This window comes from Dipteris shenzhenensis, chromosome 5, assembly GCF_047967505.1.
Source record: "Dipteris shenzhenensis isolate YYH24624 ecotype China chromosome 5, Dip_SZ_1.0, whole genome shotgun sequence".
In the NCBI taxonomy this organism is placed as follows: Eukaryota; Viridiplantae; Streptophyta; class Polypodiopsida; order Gleicheniales; family Dipteridaceae; genus Dipteris; species Dipteris shenzhenensis.
This window is the reverse complement of record NC_141600.1, coordinates 61,287,235-61,314,382: the sequence shown is the minus strand read 5'-3', so window position 1 is coordinate 61,314,382 and position 27,148 is coordinate 61,287,235. Positions and strand designations below refer to the sequence as shown.

Below are 27,148 nucleotides of genomic sequence, written 5' to 3'. Positions count from 1 at the left end.
AAACAGAATCCCACAGCAGGCAGTAAATAACGATCTGCCTGGAGATTTCGTTCGAGGGGAGAGCGGTGAAGCAGAGGAGCAGCAAGGTAGCAAACTGGAAGGGTAGGAGAGAAGGGCTGTTCTGAACTCAGAAGTGCGAGATAGCAGCCTGAGCTAACGGGTGAGGGCGGGTGGAGGGTTGGCTAGGCGCACTCATGGACTGCGGATTAGAGCAGGCGAGATGGCTGCCTTAGCAAAGAGCGCCTCACTGCAGGCTTATAGCAGCCTGCAGGCCAAAAATAAAACAGTCCCCTACTTTTGGTAGGGTTTCTGTTTTTTTAAGCTGTCCAAGCCTAATTTGGATGCAGCTCTTGCACGCCCAAAAAAACAGTCCCCTACTTTTGGTAGGGCTTTTGCTTTTTTTAGCTTTCCAAGCCTAATTTGGACGCAGATTTCCCCTGCCTGATTCGCATCCCAACCAGTCCCTCGAGACTGTCATCTACTGCGCACCTCCATCCTCACTCCAGCCATCAATACCCGCTCCCTAACTCTCATCCTGAAGGTTGCCCGCGGCCTTCCATCACGTCCTTGCTCTCTGCTTTTATTCTGAAACTCGCTCCTACTTCTTTCTTGCGCCAACTTCTACAACTAACGAACTGCTCCCAAGCGCTTCCCCCTACAGACTACCTTTCTCATGGCCTCTCTTCCACTCCACCTTGCTTCTTGCGAATTCACCTTTTCTCTCTGTCTCTCCTTCCTTCTTTCCACCATCTAACCACCACCCTTAACCTTGAACCAATAAAGCACGTGCAGGGTAATAAACATGAATTTCGAAATTAGGGCATACCTGGAGGAACAAATCGTCCAAAATTCTTGGAACAGAAGTTCCTACCTGAGGAGTTGGCTCTGATACCAACTGACACGTCCCAGCACTCCTGAAACCTCCGATCTGCAAGCAAACACAAGAACACACACAACATGAGGAAACTGAGCAGGCTGCTCACCACCCAACCATGACATCTACGGGATGTGATCCCGAATCAGGAGATGTCCCCTCCGAGCCACAAGCTGAGCTACTGGCACGAGCTCCCAACCAGATCCAAACCAGCCTGGTGTCCCATACCACCAGGTGGCACTGTGAAGCCTGGGATCTGCTACTGGGCCTTGGGCTACGCTATGATGCAGGCGCACGTCCGCGACTCAATCCAGACCTAGCACCTAGGAACGAAACTTGTTCCCATCGGCTCTCTGAGAACTGAACCTTTGGGCCCCTTTTATAGACTCGGGCCCCAAGCGCCAAAAATAGCGAAGACCTCTAACTGGTTCGTACCCTTGCCACTCAACCCGAGAATCAAGCGTGCCTAGCTCTAAGGCTCCCCAGGCTACCCGAGCTAGTCTTGTGTACCCAGTACACGTCAGATACCAATCCGTGCACATGACAGTATATATATAAAGAAACACTTGGCCAATGATCACTTGTACCGAGGGAGCGCATCAAGCTCTAAAGACTTCTCATTTATGAGTAGTGTTTCCCTGAAACAAATTCTAGAAAACAATCCACTATTCTCCTTGCATTGCCATACAAGGGTTAGATCTTCATAAGGCAAACTTTATCAACATAAAAGAGATACTTAGCCTTATATATTTCTCGGAGCCTTTCTTTGTCTTCTTTTCTTGAGAGACCCCTCAAGTCTTCTCTCACGGAGTGATTTGCAGATATACTGTTACTGTTTCGAAGTAGTGTGAACCTCTTCTTGGGATTGCTTTGGAAAGAACTATTCTGAAATAGATTCCATTCACTGCACAAGTGCTCCAAATTCTCAAGGTCTTCTTCCTGCCAAGCACTTATTGTGCTGGTTAGATACGTACGTGGAGGGTTCTGAAACGTTCCATAAGGACATATATCTGAAAGAAAACTGAAAAACTGTGTCATTTGGCCATAATAATCCATGAGAAACCATAAGAGTTCTTTTATAAAACAAATCCCAATGGAAACTATTGAATAATAGAATCCTAAAGGAAATATTTGGTCAATAATGACCTTAAAATGCTGCCATATTGAGAGCGGGTACTTGAGCATGTCTGAATATCATAACTGAATCCTTTGGAATGAGATAGCTGGAAACATATAACTGTGTCATTAATGGAATAAAACCATATTCATGACTTCAACTTGGAACGTACTACCTTCACGTGGGTCTTGTCCTGAAATCTCCAAGATACTTGGTCTCTCTTGTATGAGAACTCTTCGAGTTATGTTTGAATCATATAAGCAGGGAGCTTTGGAGTGAAATGAGAGACTATTTTTTTTGTTTTTGGCACTTAATAGGGCCAGGGATCATATAAGGTCCAACTATGTATTTCTCAATATCCACGATATATTTCCATATTCCTTTGCACTGAGAAGACTGCAAGTCTATAATCTTGATTGAATGGTAGAAACTAGTTCCATAATGGAGACATTATAACTCAGATCTTCTAGATCTTGAGATAATATAACTCAGAATAAATACCTGTGTGAAAATTGATTTCTCACCTTCTTAACTAAAGTCTTGGCCTCACCATAAAACTTTCCAAATCATACTTGAACTATTAATATTCTCCTATATTCATAACGGACATGCGACTTTGCTAGTCACAGAAATTAATTCCATAGCTCTATATTTCTTCGGCATATGTTCTTGCTATTTCAATACTTGGACGAAGAGTGCTTCAAGATCCACGGGAGTATAACTGTGATATCTAATCAAACCAAGTGTGTGTATTGCCTTTGTTTCCTGAAATAGACAAAGAGAAACAACATACTTCTTTTCCCTGTATTGTAGTACAAGGGTTAGATCTCAATCTTAATAAACCTGAAAGAAAATACTTAGCTTTAGATGTTCAGCAACATCTCTGAAACCACTCATACAATGACGAAGCGTGCTCGTGATATATTGCATGACACTGATGAGGCTGCTCAGTATGAGCAAGTGCCTGCCACAGTGGCTGCATCGGCGCAAAGGTTCCTTCTACTCAGCCTCTTTCTCCTGCATCCCGGGAAGCGCAGGTAGCATAGACGCAGTTTCTGGATGCCCTTTCCTCTATGCTCCAAGGTGCTTTCTGCCAGATAGGATAGGAGTTCAGCTAGTAGCTTACCACAGCCATGGCTATGCAAGATACGGCTCTTGTCCAGATGGGACAGGAGATTGGTCAGCAAATCACTTCTGCCATTGCTCTGCAGGATAAGGGTAAGCAGCCCGCACCCCACCAAGGATGTTTTGTTTGCTCCACGCAGGGGTTTTATGGCAGATGCCCGTCGTGCCTATGAGCATTAGTCTTCTGGACCATTGCATGTACCCCAACATGGGGATTATCTAGACTTCGATCATGCATTTCCTATGCCACAGAGCACCTTCTTGCAGGATGTCGGGCCATCTTTTGGCTCACAGCTTTCTGCATCTATGCAGGCTGAGCCATCTCTTTTGGGTCGGCTTGTTGGTGTGCATCTAGTTAGTACTCCTTTCACAGCACCAGCGAGTATGCCTGGAGCTGGCTTTAGTTTATATGGTAGCACACCCTTGGGAGAGAGGTCAGTCCTCTTCTCAGCCCTTTAGTATGCCATCGTTTCAGAGAGATGCATTTGGCAGAGAGTGCTAGTCCGGGGTTCATGCACCTATCGCTCCGCCAGCGAGCACATATAGCCAGACGCAGCCAGAGCATCTGATGGCAGCAGCTATTACGCAGCAGGGAGCTGGTGGTGGGCAGCAAGCCACTTTTGATGACATGTTGGCAGATTCTTTGCGTTCATATAAGGCCCTACTTGAGGCCATCAAACTTGAGATGCCCTTCTCCGATTATGTGAACCTCAAGCGTGATGATGCCCGCAGTTCTGGAGGTTACACACAAGAATTATGCAGCCAAGGATATCAAGGACAAACTCACAGTGCATAAGTTTAAAGGGAACACTCGCACTCCCGAGTCCCAATGAGTTGGTGGAGTGGCTCACGAAGCTGGAAGACTATTTCCGCTTCTACCGCAAGTCTGAGGAGGAGTGCATCATTTTTGCGGGTATGCACATGTAGGACTATGCTCGTAGATGGTGGTGATACATGAGGGATGTGCCTGAGAGACCAACCACTTGGAGGGGTTTCAAAGAATTGATGGTCACTACATTTGTATCCCCACTTGTCTTGGATCAATACTTGGCTGAATTTTATGCCTTGTCGCAGACCGGTACGCCGTCATAGTCGAGTATACAAGTGGCAGTGCTCCTGTGGACGAAGAGGAGATCTATTGGGATGCGCAGCAAGCCATTTATGCTATCTCTTCTAATGCCTTGATGGGTGCCAAACGTGCTGAAACTATCAGATTGAAAGGACAAATTAATGGCAGGACTGTTCACATGCTTGTGGACAGCGGTAGCACTCATAGTTTCATCAATTCTAAGACCTTACAGAAGGTGGGACTGATTGCTACTGAGATTGATCATGGGCTGAGAGTAGAGGTGGCAAATGGACAGCATTTGGTCAGTAAATTTTGTTGCCAAGATGCAAGGATCAAGCTCTCTGATGAGTATGAATTTGCTGGGGATCTCTTGGCACTGGATATGGACCCAATAGATGCTGTCCTGGGCTGCAATTGGCTGAAATCTTTGGGTAGAATCAGCATGGATTTAAATGCACTATCGCTCAGCTTTGTCCACAAGGGTAGAACTGTAACATTGCATGGCATTGCTACTCCTAAATTGCAGGTCATTTCAGCAAGGCAGTTAGCCAGAGAGCTCAAGAAGGAACATGCCCTCTACGCATTGAATGTGTCAGTATCTTAGGGGGGTAGCATTCTCCGTGTTGAGGATTGTGATATGCATCAGATGCTATTGGAGTTTGCTGATGTTTTTGCTGATATGCCATCCCAATTGCCTCCCAAGAGGGATGTGGATCATGCCATTGTTCTAGAGCTTGGCAGTAAGCCCATAAACAAAGCCCCATATTGTCTTTCTAAGGTTTAGCGGGAGGAAGTGGCAGTACAGGTGCGGAAATTGCTTGAGAAGAACTTCATCTCTCATAGCGCTTCTCCTTTTGCCTCTCTAGTGCTTCTGGTGAAGAAGAAGGATGGATCATACCGCATGTGAATTAATTACAGGGATCTAAATAAGGCCACTATCAAGAACAGGTTTCCAATCCCCAAGATAGATGACCTGTTGGATGAACTCAAGGGTGCTCAGTTTTTCACGAAGATAGATTTGAGGTCTGGTTACCATCAAATCAGGGTGAAAGGAGGAGATGAGCACAAGACGGCCTTCCGCATTTTTACGAGGCTTGTATGAATTCAAGGTGATGCCATTGACTAATGCACCGTCCACCTTCCAGGCATTGATGAACAAGATATTACAGCCACTTCTTTTCAGATGTGTGTTGGTTTTCTTTGATGATATCCTCATTTACAGCAAGGATAGACAAGAGCACTTTGAGCATGTGAAGCAAGTGCTGGAAATTCTAAGGATGCATTAGCTTTATGCAAAAGCCAGCAAATGCACTTTTATGGCAAAGGAGGTTGAGTACCTGGGGCATAGAGTAGACGTGGCATTCGGGTGGATCCTGCAAAGGTGAAATGCATCAAAGATTGGCCACAGCCACAAAATCCCACCCAGTTGAGAGGATTTTTAGGTCTTGCTTCCTTCTATAGGCGCTTTATTTGCAAATTTGCCAAGAGGGCAGCTCCTCTTACTGACCTCTTGAAGAAAGATGCTTTTGGGTGGTCAAGGGAAGCACAATGCAGCTTTGAAGACCTGAAATTTGCTCTCACTCATGCACCTGTCTCGGTATGCCCTGATTTTGTGCGTCCTTTCATTGTGGAGGCAGATGCCAGTGGCAAAGGATTGGGGGCTGTTTTGAGGTAGGAACACGGGGTAATAGCCTTTGAAAGGAGGAAGTTTGATGCCAAAGAACTCAATTTCCATGTTTATGATGAAGAGATCCTGGCTATCTTGCATGCTTTCAAAAAATGGCACCACTATCTGTACGGAAGTAAAATTAAGGTGAAAACAGATCATAGGACACTTAGATTCTTCCTCACCCAGCCAAATTTGTCATATAAGCAGAAGAGGTGGTTGGCTGCAGTCCAATCCTATGATTTTGACATTGAGTACAGAATAGGAAAGGAAAATGTGGTTGCAGATGGGATGTGGGCTTGCAATTTGTCTGCTATCTCTACCATATATCAGGAGTGGATTCATGGCATTCAGGAAGAGTACATGCAGAATTCTAAAGCAGCTCTCATATTTTCAGATTTGCAAAAGCCTTCTAGTCAGGGTCATCCCGATTTCAAATTGCATAATGGGCGGTTGTGGTAACAAGACATTATTTATTTAGTGCCAGACTCAAAATACCACCAGCTGGTTTTGCAAGAAATACACTCCTCTCCCATGGATGGACATTCAAGTATCACTAAAACATATGAAAGAATCAATCAGAGCTTTACCTAGGAGGGCAAGTGGAGGGATGTGGTTAAATACGTGGCTGAGTGCTTGCCTTGCCAACAAAATAAAGTGGACAGTAAGCTACTCGCAGGCCTCTTGCAGCCATTACCCATTCCAGAGGGCAAATGGACGCACATAGCAATGGATTTCATCACAGGATTGCCTTCTACAGAGAGGGGATGGGACATCATCTTTGTTGTGGTGGATAGAATGACAAAACAGGCCCATTTCATACCCACTAAGACCCGATATTCAGCATCGCAGGTTGGTTGGCAATTCATTGAACATGTCTTTAAGCATCATGGTTTCCCTCATGAAATTGTCAATGACAGAGATGCAAAGTTTATGGGTCACTTTTGGCAGGAGATATTTACAGCAGTGGGGTACTTTACTCACACCTAGCACTGCTTACCATCCTGAGGCTGATGGAAAGTCGGAAAGGGTGAACAAATGGGTGGAGTAATATTTCCAAACCGTGAAATGACATCCAATTACTAGACAACCCTCTGTCCTCAGCCAACGAAAGTATGCAACAGAGATCCCAAAAGTATGCAACAAAGATCCCAAAAGCATCCACTGTCTGTGCCACACTTGCAATTGCACAGCCAAGTGCCCAACCAGCCAGACACGCCTGAACAATTGCAAGACAAAGGCCTCAACAGCCAAACTCTGGTGCAATCAATCGACAAAGCACTCCCAAACAGGTTGCCTCAATCTACAGCCTCTCTGGCCATTGCCCAACAGCATAGATCAACCTTTCTTCGCGAGGAAAGAAACCCAAACGCAATAACTAGCCAGCAATCAATCAGGGAATGGCAAAAGCAAGCCTTCTTTTACCCAATATCCATAGAAGATAGGTCACCGGGGCTGGAAAGCCTTAGATCCTGCAGAGAAAAGCCAATTCTGCTCTGGCACAACCCCAAAAGCAGATTAGAAGAGAACACCCACGCCTGTGGAAAGTTACCAAAATCAGTAGCAACACCCAGAAGGCTCAAGAAATCAGGTCGAAATCTCCTGCAAAGCTTGGAAATTCTGAAAAAGCAAATGACAATCTTCTATAGCCCCACCTGGACAGCCTGGAAACACCTGGAAGAGCCCTGGAACAGGTCGTAGTCACTTGGCATAGCCCGGAAGAGCTGTAGATGAAATCACAATCTGCAGAAGACACCTTGGCTGAAATCGCAATCTGCAACAGGCTCCTGGATCAGGTGCGATTTCCTCTGGCAAGCCCTGGATGCACTGGTTTTGGCCCTGGTTGATGGTGATTTTCCCCGGCAGGATGTGGAAGCTCCTGGCAGATGATGATTTGGCTCTAGCAGCACCTGGCAGCTCCCAATAGATGATCTGGCTCCTTCTAGAACTTATTTTGGCCTTCTGTCCCCAAAAACATGGCTCTTTGCTCTTTTTGGAGTCCTGTGTCATGACAAGAGAAATCACTAATCTGTGATTAGTAGACTTTAAAACATTATTATATATATTATACGCCAATGGTGTAACATGTATATGTATTTATGATGGACACCGACCGATTGTTATGGCGGTGGATCATCTCAGTAGATAGGACTAGTCGAGCTGGAGCCACTGCTTCAGACAACATCGAATTTGGACATGTGATACTTATCCTATTAATAAAAATGTGCACACCCGTGTCTAGGTCCTAGGGGCAATAGGAAGGGAAGGGTGCATTAAGGTGCATTGAATGGTAGATGCATGGGTCACAGGCTAAGGATAAGTGTAAATGGGAAGATGGAACTTGAGTGATCTCAAGGGACATTAATGAAAGGGTATCACCCTTTCATTGTGAATCTCACGTAGGATTCTTCATTCACCTTGCATTCATTCGCCATCTCTCACACACCTTGCATGTAGGTCGAAAAATAGAAACAAGTACTCTCACGAGGGCGCTCTTCCCCATTGGAGGGCCAATCGGCATTCAAATTCTGCATGCATTGCACACATTTGCATTCTTGAGAAAGTTGGTTCTTCACATTTGGTATCAGAGCTTTGACGTTCCACTACCGGGACGGAAAGAGAAGGAGAAGCAGCGAGCACGAGACAAGGCGCAAGCGCGCGGGACAACAACCAACGCGGAAGGGAGCCGCATGAGAAGGTGGCGCACAGGTAAGAGTGTAGCGGGGCATGCACGGACTGCAGCGCAGCGCAGAGGAGGGTCCGTATGGAAAGGATGCATGATAGCAAGCGTCGAAGCTCCGTACTCACAGGCCACGCGCAAGAAGGTGCGAAAGGCAGGCGGAAGGAACGAAGTGGTCTGAAGGTGTCGGAGGACGAGGCCACGCTGTTGACAATGGTGGTGCGGAAGCCAGTAGACGGGAAGCAAGGCCTAGGACAACAATTTGCGACGCAAGACACCCCGGCATCCTGTTTGTGTACGTCGTAGGAGACGGGTCTAAATTTTTTCGGGAAGCGACTCCCGGAATACAGAGGCTTTGAGGTAAGGGCTTTCTCTGATTTTTTGGGTCTTTGGACGGGGAACGAGGTGTCCTAATGGGGTGACTCCCCCTCCCCCCATGCGAATAGACCCTCAAAACCCTTAAACCGTGGGAAAAAGAGATCCCTCGTTCTCCCCAACGGAAAGTCGGATTGGAACAAGATTTTAAGGGGGTGATCCACCCACCAAGTACCCCCTATAACGGTATCTAGAGCTCCAATCCACTCAAAATAAGTAGCCCAAACTGAGCGCACTAGTTTACAGCAGAAATACAAGAAGAAAAGCTTAACAGAGAAGGAAGAAGAGGTCATTTCAAGTGTTTTCTCGACACAAATGAAGCTGGAGTCGATAAGTACCACCAACTCTATAACACTTGACTTTTGCTGTAAAATAAACCCCTTTTCTGAAATTACAGCAAGTCATTTTCTCTCTTGTATTACTTAAAGGAAAGAATGGAAGGAGAAGGGATATTTGATAATGAACTTGTCCTTTTTCCTTTACTACCAGAAGGACATAGGGAGAGAACACCATCACCTCCTCCTGAAGAGGATGATGTAGATGAGAGTTTTACACATATTGAGTATGATAACCCATGTATAGAATTACCTTCATCTCTCCTTCAAGAATCTCTTGATAGGGAGTTTTCGTTTAGAAATAAAGGGAGAAACGAGTCCGTCCAAGAGCAAGGCGTTGAGTTTACGCCTTCAACTCAAAATCCCATACACATGAATTATAATCCAAGTGTGAGAGGGAGAGAGTAGTCCTCTGTTGATAAGCTAGTTTCTCAGCACAGTCATATGATTGAACAGTCCATTATGACAAAATTAGGGACTAAGAGAGTGCTGAATTTTGGGGATGAAGCCAAATTTCAATCTCGAGAGAATAGAATTTCCAAAGTATGATGGAGCAAGAGAGGCAGATAAAATCCTCAATTGGATTCGCCATTTTGAGCTATATTTTGCCCATCAAGATAAGACCGACCACGAGAAGCGTGCTCTTGCCACACTGCATCTATAGAACGATGCTTTGATGTGGTGGTCCTTATTACAAAAGGGAAAAGAGCCTATTCTTCAATGGTTCAAATTTGTAGAGCAACTTAAGGCCACTTTCATGCCTCCGAGGCATGAAGAAGAATTGACTTTCCGTTGGGAAAGGTTCAGGCAAGTCGAAAATGAGAGTTATGCTGAATTTACAGCTAGGTTCTGGAAACTCTCTTTAGAGTTATCTAAGAAGAGCGAGGATGATAGAAGGAAGAAGTATTTAGCAGCCCTAACCCCGAAAGTGAGATATGAGGTTGAGATGTTCAACCCAATTACCTTGAAAGACCTCACTAAATTGGCTGAGATTGCTGAGAGGAAATTGAGTCCTCGTAAACCCTTCAACAAAGGAAATGAGAAAGCTATTGTACAAAATGTTTTAACAACCAAATACGTCCTGGATGGATACCGTTGCCTTCCATGACTGACGATGAGAAGAAAAAGCTAATTAAGGAAGGTAAATGTTTCGGATGTAAGAAACATAAGCGAGGGCATCCATGGCATAAATGTCCTACTCTATTAGCCAAAATTGCTAAAACAAATTCTGTAAAAGGAAAAGCCAAAGCATCCAAGCAGGAGGGTGAGGCTTGTACCTCCTCATCCCAAGACTCTACGGTGAACATAGAACCAAGAGTAAATGCTATCCATTCAGCCAACATGGGTGTATGGATGTGCGAATTGAACAGAGAGTAGGCATATTCATTGTAGAATATGGACAGAGAAAATATTTTTCTCTCCGTGTAGAGCGTCTGATAGGATGAATAGGGCTGAAATAGAAGAGTTAGAAAAAGAGAGTGATGATCTATAGTCTCTATAGATTAAGAAGCTCTTCATCACAAAATCATCTATAGCCAAGGTCCAGCTAGTTCAATTAAACATTTGGGTGAGAGAATCGTTTTAATACTGACCAGTTTGTTGAGAACATGTTTCAGCTTATTGAGTAGGTTACTGTAAAGAGATTTCAGCAGCTAAGTATTCAGAAGAGGATTCTAAGCATGAAGAGATACTGAAGAGGCACTGCAGTGGTACTTCTGCATTTGAATATTAAGCATCAAGAGGAACTAGAACTTGAAGATGAGATTTAAGTTCTGATTCAAAAGAGATCGTGTACTACTGAGAGAAGACTATTGCAGAGTATGAAGAGGAGATGCAAATGCAGAAGTAAAAGAGAAGCATACGCAAGAGAAAGAGACAAGAGAGGATCCAGAAGAGGACTTCTGTCCATTCAAGTAGGAGGGACTATCATGACAAGAGAAATCACTAATCTGTGATTAGTAGACTTTAAAACATTATTATATATATTATACGCCAATGGTGTAACATGTATATGTATTTATGGTGGACACCGACCAATTTGTTATGGCGGTGGATCATCTCAATAGATAGGACTAGTCGAGCTGGAGCCACTGCTTCAAACGGCATCGAATTTGGACATGTGATACTTATGCTATTAATAAAAATATGCACACCAGTGTCTAGGTTCTAGGGGCAATAGGAAGGGAAGGGTGCATTAAGGTGCATTGAATGGTAGATGCATGGGTCATAGGCTAAGGGTAAGTGTAAATGGGAAGATGGAACTTGAGTGATCTCAAGGGACATTAATGAAAGGGTATCACCCTTTCATTGTGAATCTTACGTAGCATTCTTCATTCACCTTGCATTCATCCGCCATCTCTCACACACCTTGCATGTAGGTCGAAAATAGAAACAAGTGCTCTCACGAGGGTGCTCTTCCCTATTGGAGGGCCAATCGGCATTCAAATTTTGCATGCATTGCACGCATTTGCATTGTCGACATCCTGTGCTAAAAGTAGCAATTTTTAATTGCATCACTCTTCTGGCCCCCTGTTGCTTACTTTGGCCCTAGGAATTAATTGCCTAGTAACTGGGCACACTCTCACAGTTTCCAAAGGCCCACTAGGAAATTTTAATTCCCCAAGTCTCGCCCCATGGCCGGACCCTTGCACCCCTCAAGGCAGTCACACACAAATTACGGAAGTCAGAAATCAAAAGTCCCATAATTTCACGTCCTCGTGACAATGATACCCATCCAGGAAGTGTTTGGTTGCTAACATTTTGTACAATAGCTTTCTCCTTTCCTTTATTGAAGGGTTTACGAGGATTCAACTTCCTCTCAGCTATTTCAGCCAATTTAGTGAGGTCTCTAAGGGTGATTGGGTTGAACATTTTAACCTCATACCTCACTTTCGGGCTTAGGGTTGCTAAGTACTTCTTTCTTCTATCATCCTCACTCTTTTAAGGTAACTCTAAAGAGAGTTTGCAAAACTTAGCTGTCAATTCAGTGTTACTGTGGTTGTTGTCGAATTGCCTAAACCTTTACCAACGGAAGATCAATTTTTCTTCATGCCTCGCAGGCATGAAAGTGGCCTTCAACTGCTCTACAAACTTGGACCATTGAAGAATAGGCTCTTTTCTAGTTTGTTCCTTTTGTAGATGCAACGTGGCATGAGCAAGCTTCTCCTGATCGGTCTTATCTTGATGGGCAAAAAATAGCTCAAAATGGTGAATCCAATTTAATCCGCCTCTCTTACTCCATCATATTTTAGGAATTCTATTCTCTCTCGGGATTGGAATTCGGCTCTCTTTGAGGGGTTACTTAAATCTTTATCCCAAAAAATAAGCACTCTCTTAGTCCCTAATTTTGTCATTACGGGCTGTTCAATGATATTGCTAAGAAACCAACTTATCAATGAGAGACTCCTCTCTCCTTCTTGCACTTGGATCAAGAGATTTTGTCAGTTAGGCAAATGCTGATGGCAACTCCTTTCCCAAAAACATGCTAATAGATCTTCAAAACATCATGGATGCATTACAGTTATATGGTGCAGAAATCCAAGCACTTGCCACTGAAATCTTGTGACTGGCATAGTGTTATTTGGCCAAGACAGGTTTTTCCTCTCATAGAAATTGTGAGACACTTTAGGATATGATATGTGCTATTGGTTGGCAACTTTCTCTTAAGCAAGAGCAGCAATAGGTGCTCGAGAAACCCAGACATCAAACAAACTATTTTGGAAGCTGTCTATGTGCCCTTGCGTGTGTGTCTAAGAATTGTACAATCCTTGCTCATTGCCTATATTCAATTTCAATTGCCATTAATTCCTTGGACAAAAACAGATTTGGATGTGTGCTTATCAAAGGTCTTAGAATGCCTATGGCATACAACTATGGATCGAAAACCTCTTCGTCTTTCAGAAAAGGATTTGATTTGCACTCCAAAGATGCACGGTGGACTTAACATACTTGACATTCATCTACGTCTCATTGCGCAGAAAAGCACCCTTATTACGTCAATGACAATCTTGGACCATTATGCTTACTCACTTGGTAACAGTCATGCAAACCAAAGCTTTTGACCATTTGTCTACACTGAAATAGTTTTTGGAAGGTTTAGAGAATAAATCAAAGGTTGTCCTGTATGACACTAGGCTGATTCAATATTGGCAAATTTTTCTGGAATACTCACATTGGCAAGGGAGGCAGCTTGGGAATCCCTTGCGTCTTGAAAGCATTCATTGGAGTAGGGTATTTCTAGAGCCTCTTGCTGATTTAGAGCCTCGCCGATCTTATTTCCTTGATGTGCATGGGTTGAGGTGAAGGAAAAGCAAGAGATGGAGAACAAGCCACACAAAACGTACTGAATAAAAGAAATAGAAAGAACATACAAAGGAGAAGGTTTTGTCTAAGTGGCAAAACCTTATCCTATCCACTAACCGTAGTTAGGGATCCTAGTTGTGGTTAGGGGAAAAAACCTCTAATAAGGGACATAATAATTCCACGTCTCTCTTGTATAAACTGGATCCCCAAATAAAAATGTAACATGCCCAAATTTGACATATCAACTATAGCTTCCAATTCAGCTTTGAAATTGTAATTTTTCCTTCATGTGACCCTATGAGCAGCATGTCATCAACATAAAGAATGATGACCAAAATATCCCCCCCATCCTTCTTAATGTAGAGGGTACTTTCAGTTGGACTGTTATGAAGCCCCTTGCTGGTCACAAAGGCATCAATCTTGGAGTACCATGCACATGGGGCTTGTTTCAGCCCATACAAAGCTTTAGTCATCTTGCAAACTTTATGTGCATTACCCAAAATTTCAAAGCCAGGAGGTTGTTTGACATAAATCTCTTCCAACAAGTCTCCATTAAGAAAAGCTGTTTATATGTCCAACTGCTAATAAACTTTCCGGTCATCTTGGAAATAGGAGCAGCAAATGTCTCCTCATAATCAATTCCCTTCTTCTGAGCATAGCCTTTTGCAACTAGCCAGCCTTGTACCTGTCAATGGATCCATCTGACTTTCTTTTTACTTTGAAACATTTGGTACCTATGGCATTCTTTTCTGGTGGCAAATCCACAAGATTCTAGGTCTGATTTTTCTCAATAGACTGCAACTCATCTTGCATGGCATGCATCCAATGCACATTGTCCTTGGCTTCTTCAAAAGTATCAGGCTCTTCCTCATCAAGAAGAGTATCTGCATAAGCTGATTCAATAGAGAGAGCCCCCCCTTCGTGCCTTGCTGCACTACAAGTTTTGCCAGGCAAAGGAGCATCAAGCCTACTCTCCTTCAGAGTTTGGAGCAGCCAATTCGGAACACTTTTGGTTGTGTGCATTTCTGTAATCTCTTGCCTAACAGCATCTTCCACTGCTTGTGGAGGAACTAAATCGGCCTGTGGCTGAATCGGGGCATGTGGAACATGAGGAGCTTGCTATAACTGCTGATTTTCAGCAGGGATGTCATCTGCGGAACCCAAAGCAATGGGTAGTAATCTCTCATCTGATGTAAAAGAAGCTGGCACATTAAATCAGCTTGTGAATGTGCTGAATTTTCTGAAAAAATCACTTCTCCGCTGACAAAAATCTTGCGTGAAGTAGAATTGTAGACACGGTAACCTTTACTCTCTGTACTATACCCAACAAATATGCATTTAAGTGCCTTTTCTGACAACTTATGTCGGAATTCAATAGGCACATGGGCATATGCAACACATACAGTGAGGCAACTTTTTGCTTGTGAGCATGCATCTATCCATCTCCATAAGAGTTATATTCTTCCCCTCAGCTTTGCAATTTTGCTAAGGGGTAAGCCTCACTGTAAGCTGATGTGTGATGCCTTTCTCTTTCAAATAAGCCTCAAATTCATGAGACACTCCCTCTATCTGTGCGTAGGATTTGAACCATGAGTCCTGTTTCATTCTCAACCTTTCCCACAAAGTGTGGAAAATACTTAAACACATCTGATTTTTCTTTAAACCATAGACCCAAGTGTAGTTTGAGTAGTCATCAATATATGTGACATAATAGCTAGTCCTGCTATGCGTGATGGAGTTTATGGTTTTCAATCTTATGAATGACTATCGTGAGATTGAAACTGCACTATGTTGTGTTTTTAGAGGATGAGTTTGGGAATGTTCCTGGATTCATCTAGGTTTATGCTTCTGCCGTATTAGCGGACATGCAAATTTCACCTTGTGAAGTTTTCGTCCAAGTTGCGACTTGCTGGTATTGCGATAATTCTTTCTATCTTAAATGTTGCGTTGCCCTATCAGCTAGATTTAGATTCAGATGCTCGTTTGGGAGAGACTAAAATGAAATCATTTAAACTTCACAAGCAGTTGTAGCTTGAATGAAGAGATTTGGACTACTTTTTGATTAGACTTCTCCTTTAGTGCTAGCCTTCGTCATGGCTGAGTTTGCCCTTCATCTCCGGAGTGCCGAGAGAAACTCAGTACGAAGACTTTGTCTAAATGGATGCTCAAGTATGTGTGGGTGTGTGGATTTGTATGTGTGAGAGCATACTTTTATACTATGGTCTACACCCACTGTTGGGTGCTAATGACGTCAGTGGGGATGTCATACTAGCTAATCCCTGCTATGCGTGATGGAGTTTATGGTTTTCAATCTTATGAGTGACTATCATGAGATTGAAAATGCACTATGTTGTGTTTTTAGAATATGAGTTTGGGAATGTTCCTGGATTCATCTAGTTATATGTTTTGCCGTATTAGCGGACTTGCAAATTTCACCTTGTGAAGTTTTCGTCCAAGTTGTGGCCTGCTGGTATTGGCCTGCTGGTATTGCGGTAATTCTTTCTATCTTAAATGGTGTGTTGCCCTATCAACTAGATTTAGATTTAGATCCTCGTTTGGGAGAGACTAAAATGAAATCGTTTGGACTTCACAAGCAGTTGTAGCTTGAATGAAGAGATTTGGACTACTTTTTGATTAGCCTTCTCCTTTAGTGCTAGCCTTTGTCATGGCTGAGTTTGCCCTTCACCTCCGGAGTGCTGACAGAAACTCAGTACGAAGACTTTGTATAAATGGATGCTCAAGTATGTGTGGGTGTGTGGATTTGTATGTGTGAAAGCATACTTTTATACTATGGTCTACACCCACTGTTGGGCGCTGATGACGTCAGTGGGGATGTCATAGTAGCTAGTTCTTGCTATGCGTGATGGAGTTTATGGTTTTCAATCTTATGAATGACTATCGTGAGATTGAAACTGCACTATGTTGTGTTTTTAGAGGATGAGTTTGGGAATGTTCATGGATTCATCTAGGTATATGCTTCTGCCGTATTAGCGGACATGCAAATTTCACCTTGTGAAGTTTTTGTCCAAGTTGCGGCCTACTGGTATTGCGATAATTGTTTATATCTTAAATGTTGCGTTGCCCTATCAGCTAGATTTAGATTTAGATGCTCGTTTGGGAGAGACTAAAATGAAATCGTTTAGACTTCACAAGCAGTTGTAGCTTGAATGAAGAGATTTGGACTACTTTTTGATTAGACTTCTCCTTTAGTGCTAGCCTTCGTTGTGGCTGAGTTTGCCCCTCACCTCCGGAGTGCCGATAGAAACTCAGTACGAAGACTTTGTATAAATGGATGCTCAAGTATGTGTGGGTGTGTGGATTTGTATGTGTGAGAGCATACTTTTATACTATGGTCTACATCCACAGTTGGGCGCTGATGATGTCAGTGGGGATGTCATAGTAGCTAGTCCGTGCTATGCGTGATTTAGTTTATGGTTTTCAATCTTATGAGTGACTATCATGAGATTGAAAATGCACTATGTTGTGTTTGGGAATGTTCTTGGATTCATCTAGTTATTGAAGGGCTTGAAGGGGGAAGAAGAGCAAGAGGGAGAGAGTGAGAGAGAGAGAGAAGACTCCAATGTGCGGGTGTGAAGTGATGAGCCACACCACAAACTCATTAGTTTTATTAGGATTAGGTTTTACCCTATGACTGTCTTAAGACAGTCATAGGTGTCCTATCTTTAATAAAGGGGTGGCAATGTGCCTTTACCCCACAACCTCCCACCTAAAGGCCAATGTGCCTAAAGGGGAGAAAAGAATAAAAATTACAACAATATACAGTTACTGTATACAGGACCATAAAATAAGAACGGTCTCATCCTAATCCCATGATGTGGCGACAATGTGCAAACCGCTCAGTAGGCAAGCTCTTAGTGAGCAAATCTGCAGGATTATCATCAGTATGCACTTTCACAAGCTCAAGTCGCTTGTCTTCCAGTACCTCCCTGATGAAATGATATTTCACATCTATGTGCTTGGTCTTCTGATGAAAGACCGGATTCTTTGCCAACATGATAGCACTCTGACTATCACAATGCAAAACCGGCATATCTCCTGTAATGCCCAAGTCTCCCACCAGCCGAGTAAGCCATATTGCTTCCTTGCAAGCCTCAGTGGCTGCAACATATTCAGCTTCAGTAGTTGACAGTGCAATGCATTTCTGCAACCGAGACACCCATGATATAGCACCTCCTGCAAATGTGAAAATATAACCGGTAGTAGACTTCCGGTTATCTGGATTCCCTGCATAGTCTGAATCTGTAAAACCATGCATCAATGCATCCTGCCTACCATAGCATATGCACAAGTCTTTGGTACCCTTGAGATACCTCAAGACACTTTTCATTGCTTCCCAGTGCCTCTTGCCTGGATTTGCCATATACCTGCTGATGACTCCCACCGCAAAAGCAATATCCGGACGAGTGGCAACCATGGCATACATCAAACATCCAACTGCAGATGCATACGGAACCTTGGCCATTTCAGCCTTATCATCATCTGATCTGGGGCTGGATCTGGGGCTGTCCTTACTGCTGAGTTATAAATGTGGAGGCAACGGGGTACTAATAGACTTCCCCCCCTCCATTTTAAAGCGCTGCAGTACTTTGTCAATGTACTCTTTCTGTGACAGAAACAAAAGTCCCTTGGACCTGTCACGAGTAATCCGCATGCCAAGAATATGATTTGCATCACCCAAGTCTTTCATGTCAAAAGACTTATGCAGTTGTTTCTTCAAAGCACTAATCTCATACTGAGATTTACTGGCAATAAGCATGTCATCCACATATAGAATGAGTAGCATCAAACTGCCATCCTTTGCCCGTTTGGTGTACAAGCAATGATCGGTCTCACACCTATGATACCCTTGGGACTGCATGAAGGCATCAAACTTCTTGTACCATTCTCTTGGCGCCTGCTTGAGTCCATACAAGCTCCTCTTGAGCTTACACACAAGCTGCTCTTTCCCTTTAACAGCATATCCCTCTGGCTGACTCATATAGATCTCATCATGGAGATCTCCGTGAAGAAAGGCTGTCTTCACATCCATCTGACATAAATCCATGTCGTCATGAGCAACAAGAGCTAACATTGCTCTCAAAGTAGTCATCTTGACTACAGGGGAAAAGATCTCATCAAAGTCAATGCCCTTCTCCTGCTTAAATCCCTTGGCAACCAATCTGGCCTTATACCTAGGTAAAGCATTTGAATCCACTTTGACTTTGTAAACCCACTTGCATGGCAAAACCTTTCTACCTGCAGGTAACTGCACCAAGTCCCATGTATCATTTTGAAGTAGGGAGTCCATTTCTGACTGCATGGCTTTCTCCCACTTCTTTTTCTCTGTTCTTCCCATAGCTTCCTTGAAGCCGGAAGGCTCACCACAATCTGTCAGCATGATAAAATCAGCCACATTATTGGCTCCTGGAACAAACCTGGCAGGAGGCCGTTGTACACGGGTGCTCCTCCTAACAAAATGTTCCGGATTAGGCTGCTGTCCAGCCTGTTCTTCATGCATGATGGGTGGCTGTACCACCATATCTGGCTGTTCTACAGCCCCATCTTCTGGCATATCCAGTGGTGCATCATTGGCAAAATTATCTGGCTGATTTTCAGCCTGTATACCCTCTTGAACAGGGTTATCTGCAGCAGTCTGCTGCTGCATATAAATGGGCATTCTTTGCTGTCCAACATCATCATAAATAACCCTCCTGTATTCCACAGGTTGCACGGGTTCCTTGTGTACACTATCCTCTTTAAAGATGACATCATTGCTGCGTATAATCTTCCGTTTAACGGGATCCCATAACCTGTACCCCATTTCACCTTCGTCACCATAACCCATAAAGATGCATCTAATAGACTTTGGATCCAGTTTGGTGCGCAGTTCTTTGCGTACATGAGCAAAGCACTCGCAGCCAAATACACGTAAGTGCTTATATGAAGGTGGCTTGCCAGACCACACCTCCTCTGGCACTTTCAACTCCAAAGCCTTGTTTGGCGACCTGTTAATAATGTGAACTGCTGTTTGCACGGCTTTTGCCCAAAAGCCATGGGGTAATGCAGCATAAGACAACATACATCGAACCTTCTCCTGAATAGTTCGATTCATCCGCTCACTTGCACCATTTTGAGATGCATTATGAGGAGCTGTGAGTTCCTGTTTGATGCCCTTAGCTTGGCAAAACTGCACAAAAGCATGTGACACATACTCACCCCCATTATTGGATCTGAGGCATTTCAGCCTGCGACCTGTCCGATTCTCAACCTGAGCGACAAACTTCTTGAAAGCATCTAAGGCATCGCCCTTATGCTTCAAGAAATAGACCCACACTTTGCGTGTGGCATCATCAATGAAAGTAATAAAATATTTGGCACCCCCTAGTGATAACTGTGGCATCTCACACAAATCAGTGTGCACTAGATCAAGTGGTGCTCTATTCTGGGAAGTTCTCCTCTTATGAGGAGTCACAGAATGTTTGCCAAATATGCAATGATCACAAGTAGGCAAATCTGAAAAAGAAAGAGACGGCAGATAACCCAAACGTGACAGTTCTTGCATTCCTTTAACAGACATGTGTCCCAACCGGCTATGCCACAATGAAACCTTTGGCAGCTCGGTTATGGCAACAACATGATTACCCACACTGGAAACATAAAGAGGGTACAAGGTATCACTCTTAAAACCCTCAGCCACTACAGCCTGGCCATCAGTAATCACCCATTTGGAATCCCCAAATGTGGTGTGGTAACCACTGTCATCCAATAAGCCAGTGCTAATCAGATTTTTCTTGATTTGCGGCACATGGCGGACACCATCAAGCATGAATATGCGTCCATCAGGAAATACTATCTGTATACTGCCAATCCCTGCAATCTGACATGCATAGTTGTTCCCAAGGTGAACAACTCCATGAGTACCTGTGTAGGAAGTAAACCACTCCCTATGAGGAGTAACATGAAAAGAAGCACCTGAATCCAAGAGCCAGGTGTGCATGTCATGGCCATCGATAACTAAAGCATGTGCTATTACAGCAGAAGAGCATAAAACATCATGTATGTCACTGTCACTGTCCTCTGCTGCAACATTCACTGCATCCAAGTCATCTGCCTTGGCCTTGCCTTTGCCTTTGCTTCCATTGCCTGCATCCTTTGTTTCAGCCTTCTTGGCTTTCTGATCCCGTATGAACTTGAAGCACTTAGACTTCACATGTCCCTTCTTGCCACAATAAAAGCATTCAATATCCTTTTTGCCACGGGACTGACTGCGGGATTTGGACTTACTAGCAGATCTCCGCTTTTGCTGAGTCCTGCCTCTATCCTGTACCTGCAAGGCATTTGAAGACTTGCTGCTCGCATTATTCTTCCTGCTCATCTCCTCCATAAGGAGTGAGCTCTCTACATCAGCATAAATAAGAGTGACATTCGAATTTGACAGGGTGGTCTTGAAAGTGTCCCAACTCTCAGGGAGGGTACACAGCAAGAAAGTAGCCTTGAACTCCTCATCAAGATTCAATCCCTGTGCAATCAGCTGTGTAAAGATGGCATTGAACTCACTCAAGTGTGAGGTCATAGCTGTACCTTCCTTCATGCGAAGATCAACCAGCTTCTTCAACCAATAAACCTTACTGGCTGAGCTCTTTTGGGCATACAATTCTTCTAGCCTTTGCCATAGACCATAAGAGGTCTTTTCAGCCTGAACATTGAACACAAGAGTGTCAGAAATAGTGAGCATGATAGCTGCCCTTGCGGACAAATCAAGCTCTTCCCAGTCATCAGCTGCCATGTCAGATGGCTTGACACCCTTCACCCTTATGGGCTTAGAAATCTTCTTTAATAGAAGTACATTCAAGCACTGTTCTGCCCATAATGCATAATTGTGTGCTCCTTCCAGTTTCTTTATGTTCAGAATTGAAGAATCACTTCCCCCTGATGCCATATCAGATAAGGAAAGTATCTGACTCACTGGAAGTAAAAAGACTGAATAAAAATTCTGATTTCTCAGAAAAAACCTGCTCTATTAAGAGCCAGGAGCACTCACAATAGTGCTGTTTTTTACTGTCAGGAAATCTGCAGCAGAACAGAAAATTCTCCCAGTTACTGGACCTTCTGAAACACTGTACCGTGCTCAAATAGGCATAAAAAACAGTAATTTCAGACTGCTGCAGCTGCTCAACAAGTGCTTAACAGTGCATAATCAGCTGACAAAGCACAAACACTGCTGTAAACACTGCTGTACTGGCTGTACTGATCACTTCTCCCACCTCAGATGAGGTATTGCACTGAGTTAATATGCATAAACCACTTGGCAAACACCCAAAAAAAAATGACACTTCAGCCTGTCACAAAACCTGCAACAGAAAATGGGATAAATCCCAAGCAATCACCCTTCTGCCAAGGGGATAAAATGCATTTGAAGATCTCTGTCGGTGACCCAAGTGCTATCAAACAAAATCTGAGCAAAAGCCCCTTGATCTGACACCTGAACCAAGTGAAGAACACCTCAACACTGAGGTAGCATGCAATATAAAAATCTCTCTGACAAAATCATCCAACAGTGTAATGCATATACTGCCCTGTGTAGAAATGACATACGCAGATCCCAACGTACAAACACTCAATGAGGAACCTTTTGAGCACTGTCAACGATGGACAGTTAGGGACCGAGTAAACTCGATGCGCCCTCGCCAAGCGTGGCTCAACTGAGGTTCTCTGAGTTTTGCACAAGAAATGTGACCTGCAAGAAAATGTCACCTCGACACTGCGGAAATCAAGACAAATGTGTGCTCTCTGGCACCACAGTGCCTCAAGGCATACAAAGCATCACCTGCCGGGCAAAAGCCCTATGATCTGCTCACCTGTAGACTGAGATTCAAACCCAGTAAAAGCATATGTCTTCTTGCAAAATCAAGGCATTACCTTCCCAGAACAAAATAACTGTGCAATCAACCACACACTGTGGTTCTCTTTTCCTCAAGCACGAGGTAAATGAAGGTACTTGCTGTACTTTCAAGAAAACACAGTTCTGAAAACTGGAAGATGATCCTGAATCAAGAGGAATGAAGAGCAGAGTGCTCTTTCTCCTCTCTTTCTTCCCCAAACAAAAATGTACCTGTTGTACTTTCGTACTTGCTGTACTTGTGCAAAAGCCAAATCCAAGGAGAAAAGTTTTCTCTGACACAGATCCCGAAAAAAAAAATACCTCCCTGCTGCAAAAATCGGAAGCAGCTCCCTGCTCAGTTGAAGGGCCTGTCAGCGTACAGTACGGTAGTCTGTACTGTACGGCACAGGGCCGTCCGTACGGATGTACGGACGTACGGCCAACGTACGGATGTACGGCCGTACGGATGTACGGCGCGTGAAGGGAGCCTGTGGTTGCTCCTGCGCGATGCGCCGATGCGCTGCTCCCCTGCTAAGTGGCGCGCTGTTGCGCCTCCCTGACCTGCGCGACGACGCGCCGCCGCCCTGGCTGCTCGTCGACGCGCTGCCGCCTTGCGCCCTGATCCGATGCGTGCCCACGCTCGATGTCCGCGCTCGCGATGCAAGCCGTCGCTGCTCAATGCCCGTCCGTACGGATGTACGGACGACGTACGTCCGTACGGCGCTGCTTGCTGGCTAGGTAGAGGTCGAGGGGTAAGGGCTAGGCTAGGGTAGAGGGGAAAGGTGGCTTTGATACCAGTTGAAGGGCTTGAAGGGGGAAGAAGAGCAAGAGGGAGAGAGTGAGAGAGAGAGAAGACTCCAATGTGCGGGTGTGAAGTGATGAGCCACACCACAAACTCATTAGTTTTATTAGGATTAGGTTTTATCCTATGACTGTCTTAAGACAGTCATAGGTGTCCTATCTTTAATAAAGGGGTGGCAATGTGCCTTTATCCCAACAGTTATATGCTTCTGCCGTATTAGCGAACATGCAAATTTCACCTTGTGAAGTTTTCGTCCTAGTTGCAGCCTGCTGTATTGTGATAATTCTTTCTATCTTAAATGGTGTGTTGCCCTATCAACTAGATTTAGATTTAGATCCTCGTGTGGGAGAGACTAAAATGAAATCGTTTAGACTTTACAAGCAGTTGTAGCTTAAATGAAGAGATTTGGACTACTTTTTGATTAGCCTTCTCCTTTAGTGCTAGCCTTTGTCATGGCTTAGTTTTCCCTTCACCTCCGGAGTGCCAACAGAAACTCAATACGAATACTTTGTATAAATGGATGCTCAAGTATGTGTGAGAGCATACTTTTATACCATGGTCTTTTATACTATGGTCTACACCCACTGTTGGGCGCTGATGATGTCAGTGGGGATGTCATAGTAGCTAGTCCCTGCTATGCGCGATGGAGTTTATGGTTTTCAATCTTACGAGTGACTATCGTGAGATTGAAACTGCACTATGTTGTGTTTTTAGAGGATGAGTTTGGGAATGTTCTTGAATTCATCTAGGTATATGCTTTTGTCGTATTAGTGGACATGCAAATTTCACCTTGTGAAGTTTTTGTCCAAGTTGCAGCCTGCTGGTATTGCGACAATTCTATCTTAAATGTGGCGTTGCCCTATCAGCTAGATTTAGATTTAGGCGCTCGTTTGGGAGAGACTAAAATGAAATCGTTTAGACTTCACAAGCAGTTGTAGCTTGAATGAAGAGATTTGGACTACTTTTTTATTAGCCTTCTCCTTTAGTGCTAGCCTTCGTCGTGGCTGAGTTTGCCCCTCACCTCCGGAGTGCCGACAGAAACTCAGTACGAAGACTTTGTATAAATGAATGCTCAAGTTGTTGGGATATCTCAAGGTGTATGCCTCAGGCACACCTTATGTTTCTATGTGTGAGTGCTAGAGGCACAGTTAGGTGCCCACAAGCACAGTTAGGTGGTGGAAAAGCCACATAGGATGATTGAGTGAATCTAGGAGCAGATTGAGGAGATGATTGTGGAGCTTTGAGGTCATCAGTGATGTCAGTGACCTTGTATGAGGTGCCTACTTAAGGACCTCTTTTTTCTTCATTCTATATGCAAGTATTCTGATTTTGTGTCCACTCTACTCTTTCCTTTTAGTATTCCAACATGGTATCAGAGCCATTTCATCCCCCTTGAGCCCATTTCTGCCACATCATCATCATCTTCTTCTTCTTCTTCTTCACCATATCTTCCTCTTCTCCAAAAATTTTGCTTGAGCTTGTTCTCCCTCATTTCTCACTCATTTCCCACGCCCTTCCAGCTGAAGATCCACCTAGATGGGGCGAACTCCTGGCTGCAAGGAATCGACGAAATACCCGCGCTGCTGGTCGCCATTGTACGAAAGTCGTCGAAGTTCTCTGCTGCAAGTTCTCTGCGCCTGCTTCGACTTTCTCTAATTCCTTTCAGGGGGAGTTAGTCCATACCTAGAGCTACCTTGTGCTGAAATCTGAGCAGCAATGGCTGCATATTGAAGGAGAAAACAGAGAAAAACCAGTCGACTTTGTTCATGAAGGTGAAGGCAACCTGACGCATATTTTCGCCTCTTCTTCCCAGAGGATCTACTGTGGTATACCAGCTCTCTTTTGCCTCAGAAAGCCCCCTTTCTTTTGCTTTGAAGAGTGTGCTATGAGCCCTCCAAGTTCAGCTCTCTAGTTTTGACAGTTTTTACATGCTTTTGAAAATGATGCTACATAAAATGCTACTCTAGCATTTCTGGTCTTTTGAAGTTTTTAATAACTTCACTACAAGTGTTGCTTCAGTTTTGTTTTGACTTGCTAGACCTGGTTGTGATTGGAAAGTGGTTATTTCATCCACTTCTATGAAGCATATAAAAAGTAGCATCATTGTTTGAAAACTAGTCACTACTATTTGCTACAACAAGTGGCTATACTTTGGAAGTATTGCAGTTCTTTTTGCCTTGTAAGAGAGATAGACACTACCCAATACTTGGGTTAGAGCCTCTCATGGCTTGCTTATGCCAAATATGTGAAAAGCCAAAACATAAAGCAATGTCTTGTTATGCTACAAAGGATGAAAATGCCAACCTGACTTCCTTATTGAAGATTGCCAAAACAATGGTTGCCAAAAAGGAAGCAAATACAGAGATCTACACTCTCATGGCACTTTTATTTGACTCCAAGTACAAGAAAAAGATGAAGGTCAGACACCTAAGATATGCTTCTCTACACAACTATGGAGATTTCAAGATAATTGTTCTCTTGAAGGATATGACTTTCAGATCCACTTGTTCTATCATAGTACCATCTTATAAGGCACTAGACACTGCCCATGTGGTAAGACCTTGCCTTGACATGGATATTTTGCCTCCACAAGATGAGGCATCCCATGAAGATTATGCATTTTAAACTCATCTCTATGTATGCTCCAGATCACTCTTTTTATGTCAAGGTACTCAGCCTGGATAGTCCTCCAAAATGAATGAAAATAAACTATTGTGTGTTGTGTGTTTTGTAAACACCTCTGGTCACCTTATGATGTAGGCCATGTGTATGGTTTGTTCCATGGTACCTCCTACAGACATTGTGTGCATGTACATGTAGGGGAGATAACCATTGGAAGGTCTTTATGTATCCCTTTCTGTTTACCTTACACCCAAGGAAACCCTTGCTAGCATGAGAACCTAGCCATAGATTTATCCTTGACCACCATGAGATGGCATGAGAAACTATGAGACTAGATGTATCCTTGACATAGCCTGAGGCATCTCCTTGAGGGGGGGTTTGTTGGGATATCTCAAGGTGTATGCCTCAGGCACACCTTATGTTTCTATGTGTGAGTGCTAGAGGCACAGTTAGGTGCCCACAAGCACAGTTAGGTGGTGGAAAAGCCACATAGGATGATTGAGTGAATCTAGGAGCAGATTGAGGAGATGATTGTGGAGCTTTGAGGTCATCAGTGATGTCAGTGACCTTGTATGAGGTGCCTACTTAAGGACCTCTTTTTTCTTCATTCTATATGCAAGTATTCTGATTTTGTGTCCACTCTACTCTTTCCTTTTAGTATTCCAACACAAGTATGTGTGGGTGTGTGGATTTGTATGTGTGAGAGCATACTTTTATACTATGGTCTACATCCACTGTTGGGCGCTGATGACGTCAGTGGGGATGTCATAGTAGCTAGTCCCTGCTATGCGTGATGGAGTTTATGGTTTTCAATCTTATGAGTGACTATCATGAGATTGAAACTGCACTATGTTGTGTTTTTAGAGTATGAGTTCGGGAATGTTCCTGGATTCATCTAGGTATATGCTTCTGCTGTATTAGCGGACATGCGAATTTCACGTTGTGGCGTTGCTATATAGCGACGCTGGTCAATCGCTATATAGCGATGTTTATAATAAAAAAGCGTCGCTATATAGCGACGGAATAGGGCAAAGCGTCGCTATATAGCGACGGTTCAGGGCACTTATTGTCAGAAGAGAGAAAAAGAGCTCATGGGTGGCTATTTTTTGTATCTTAATAAATTTCCTTGCAGCTCATGTTGTGATTTTGGAAATGTGCAGATGGAAGGGACAAGTGGCAGCTCGTCAGATGATGCGCCAATGCCCGGGAGCGCAGAGTGGGCTTACGGAGAGGTTGTCTTGTCATTGCCTGCTAGTATTGTGTCATTGCCTGCTAGTATTGCGATAATTCTTTCTATCTT

The 27,148-nt window shown here is 43.8% G+C and overlaps 1 protein-coding gene across 2 annotated transcripts in view; it reads left to right on the top strand.

The window, feature by feature from the left end:
• Positions 1-27,148, top strand: part of LOC147902276 (kxDL motif protein) — a 51,886-nt gene that overhangs the window by 14,249 nt on the left and 10,489 nt on the right. Inside the window, exon 3 of one of the 2 annotated variants that reach the window (XM_087375135.1) lies at positions 27,009-27,080. The exons of the other annotated variant lie outside the window; for it this stretch is intronic. Coding sequence (XP_087231261.1) covers positions 27,009-27,080 — 72 coding nt within the window. The remainder of the gene's footprint in view (positions 1-27,008; positions 27,081-27,148) is intronic. 2 annotated transcript variants of the gene reach the window in all.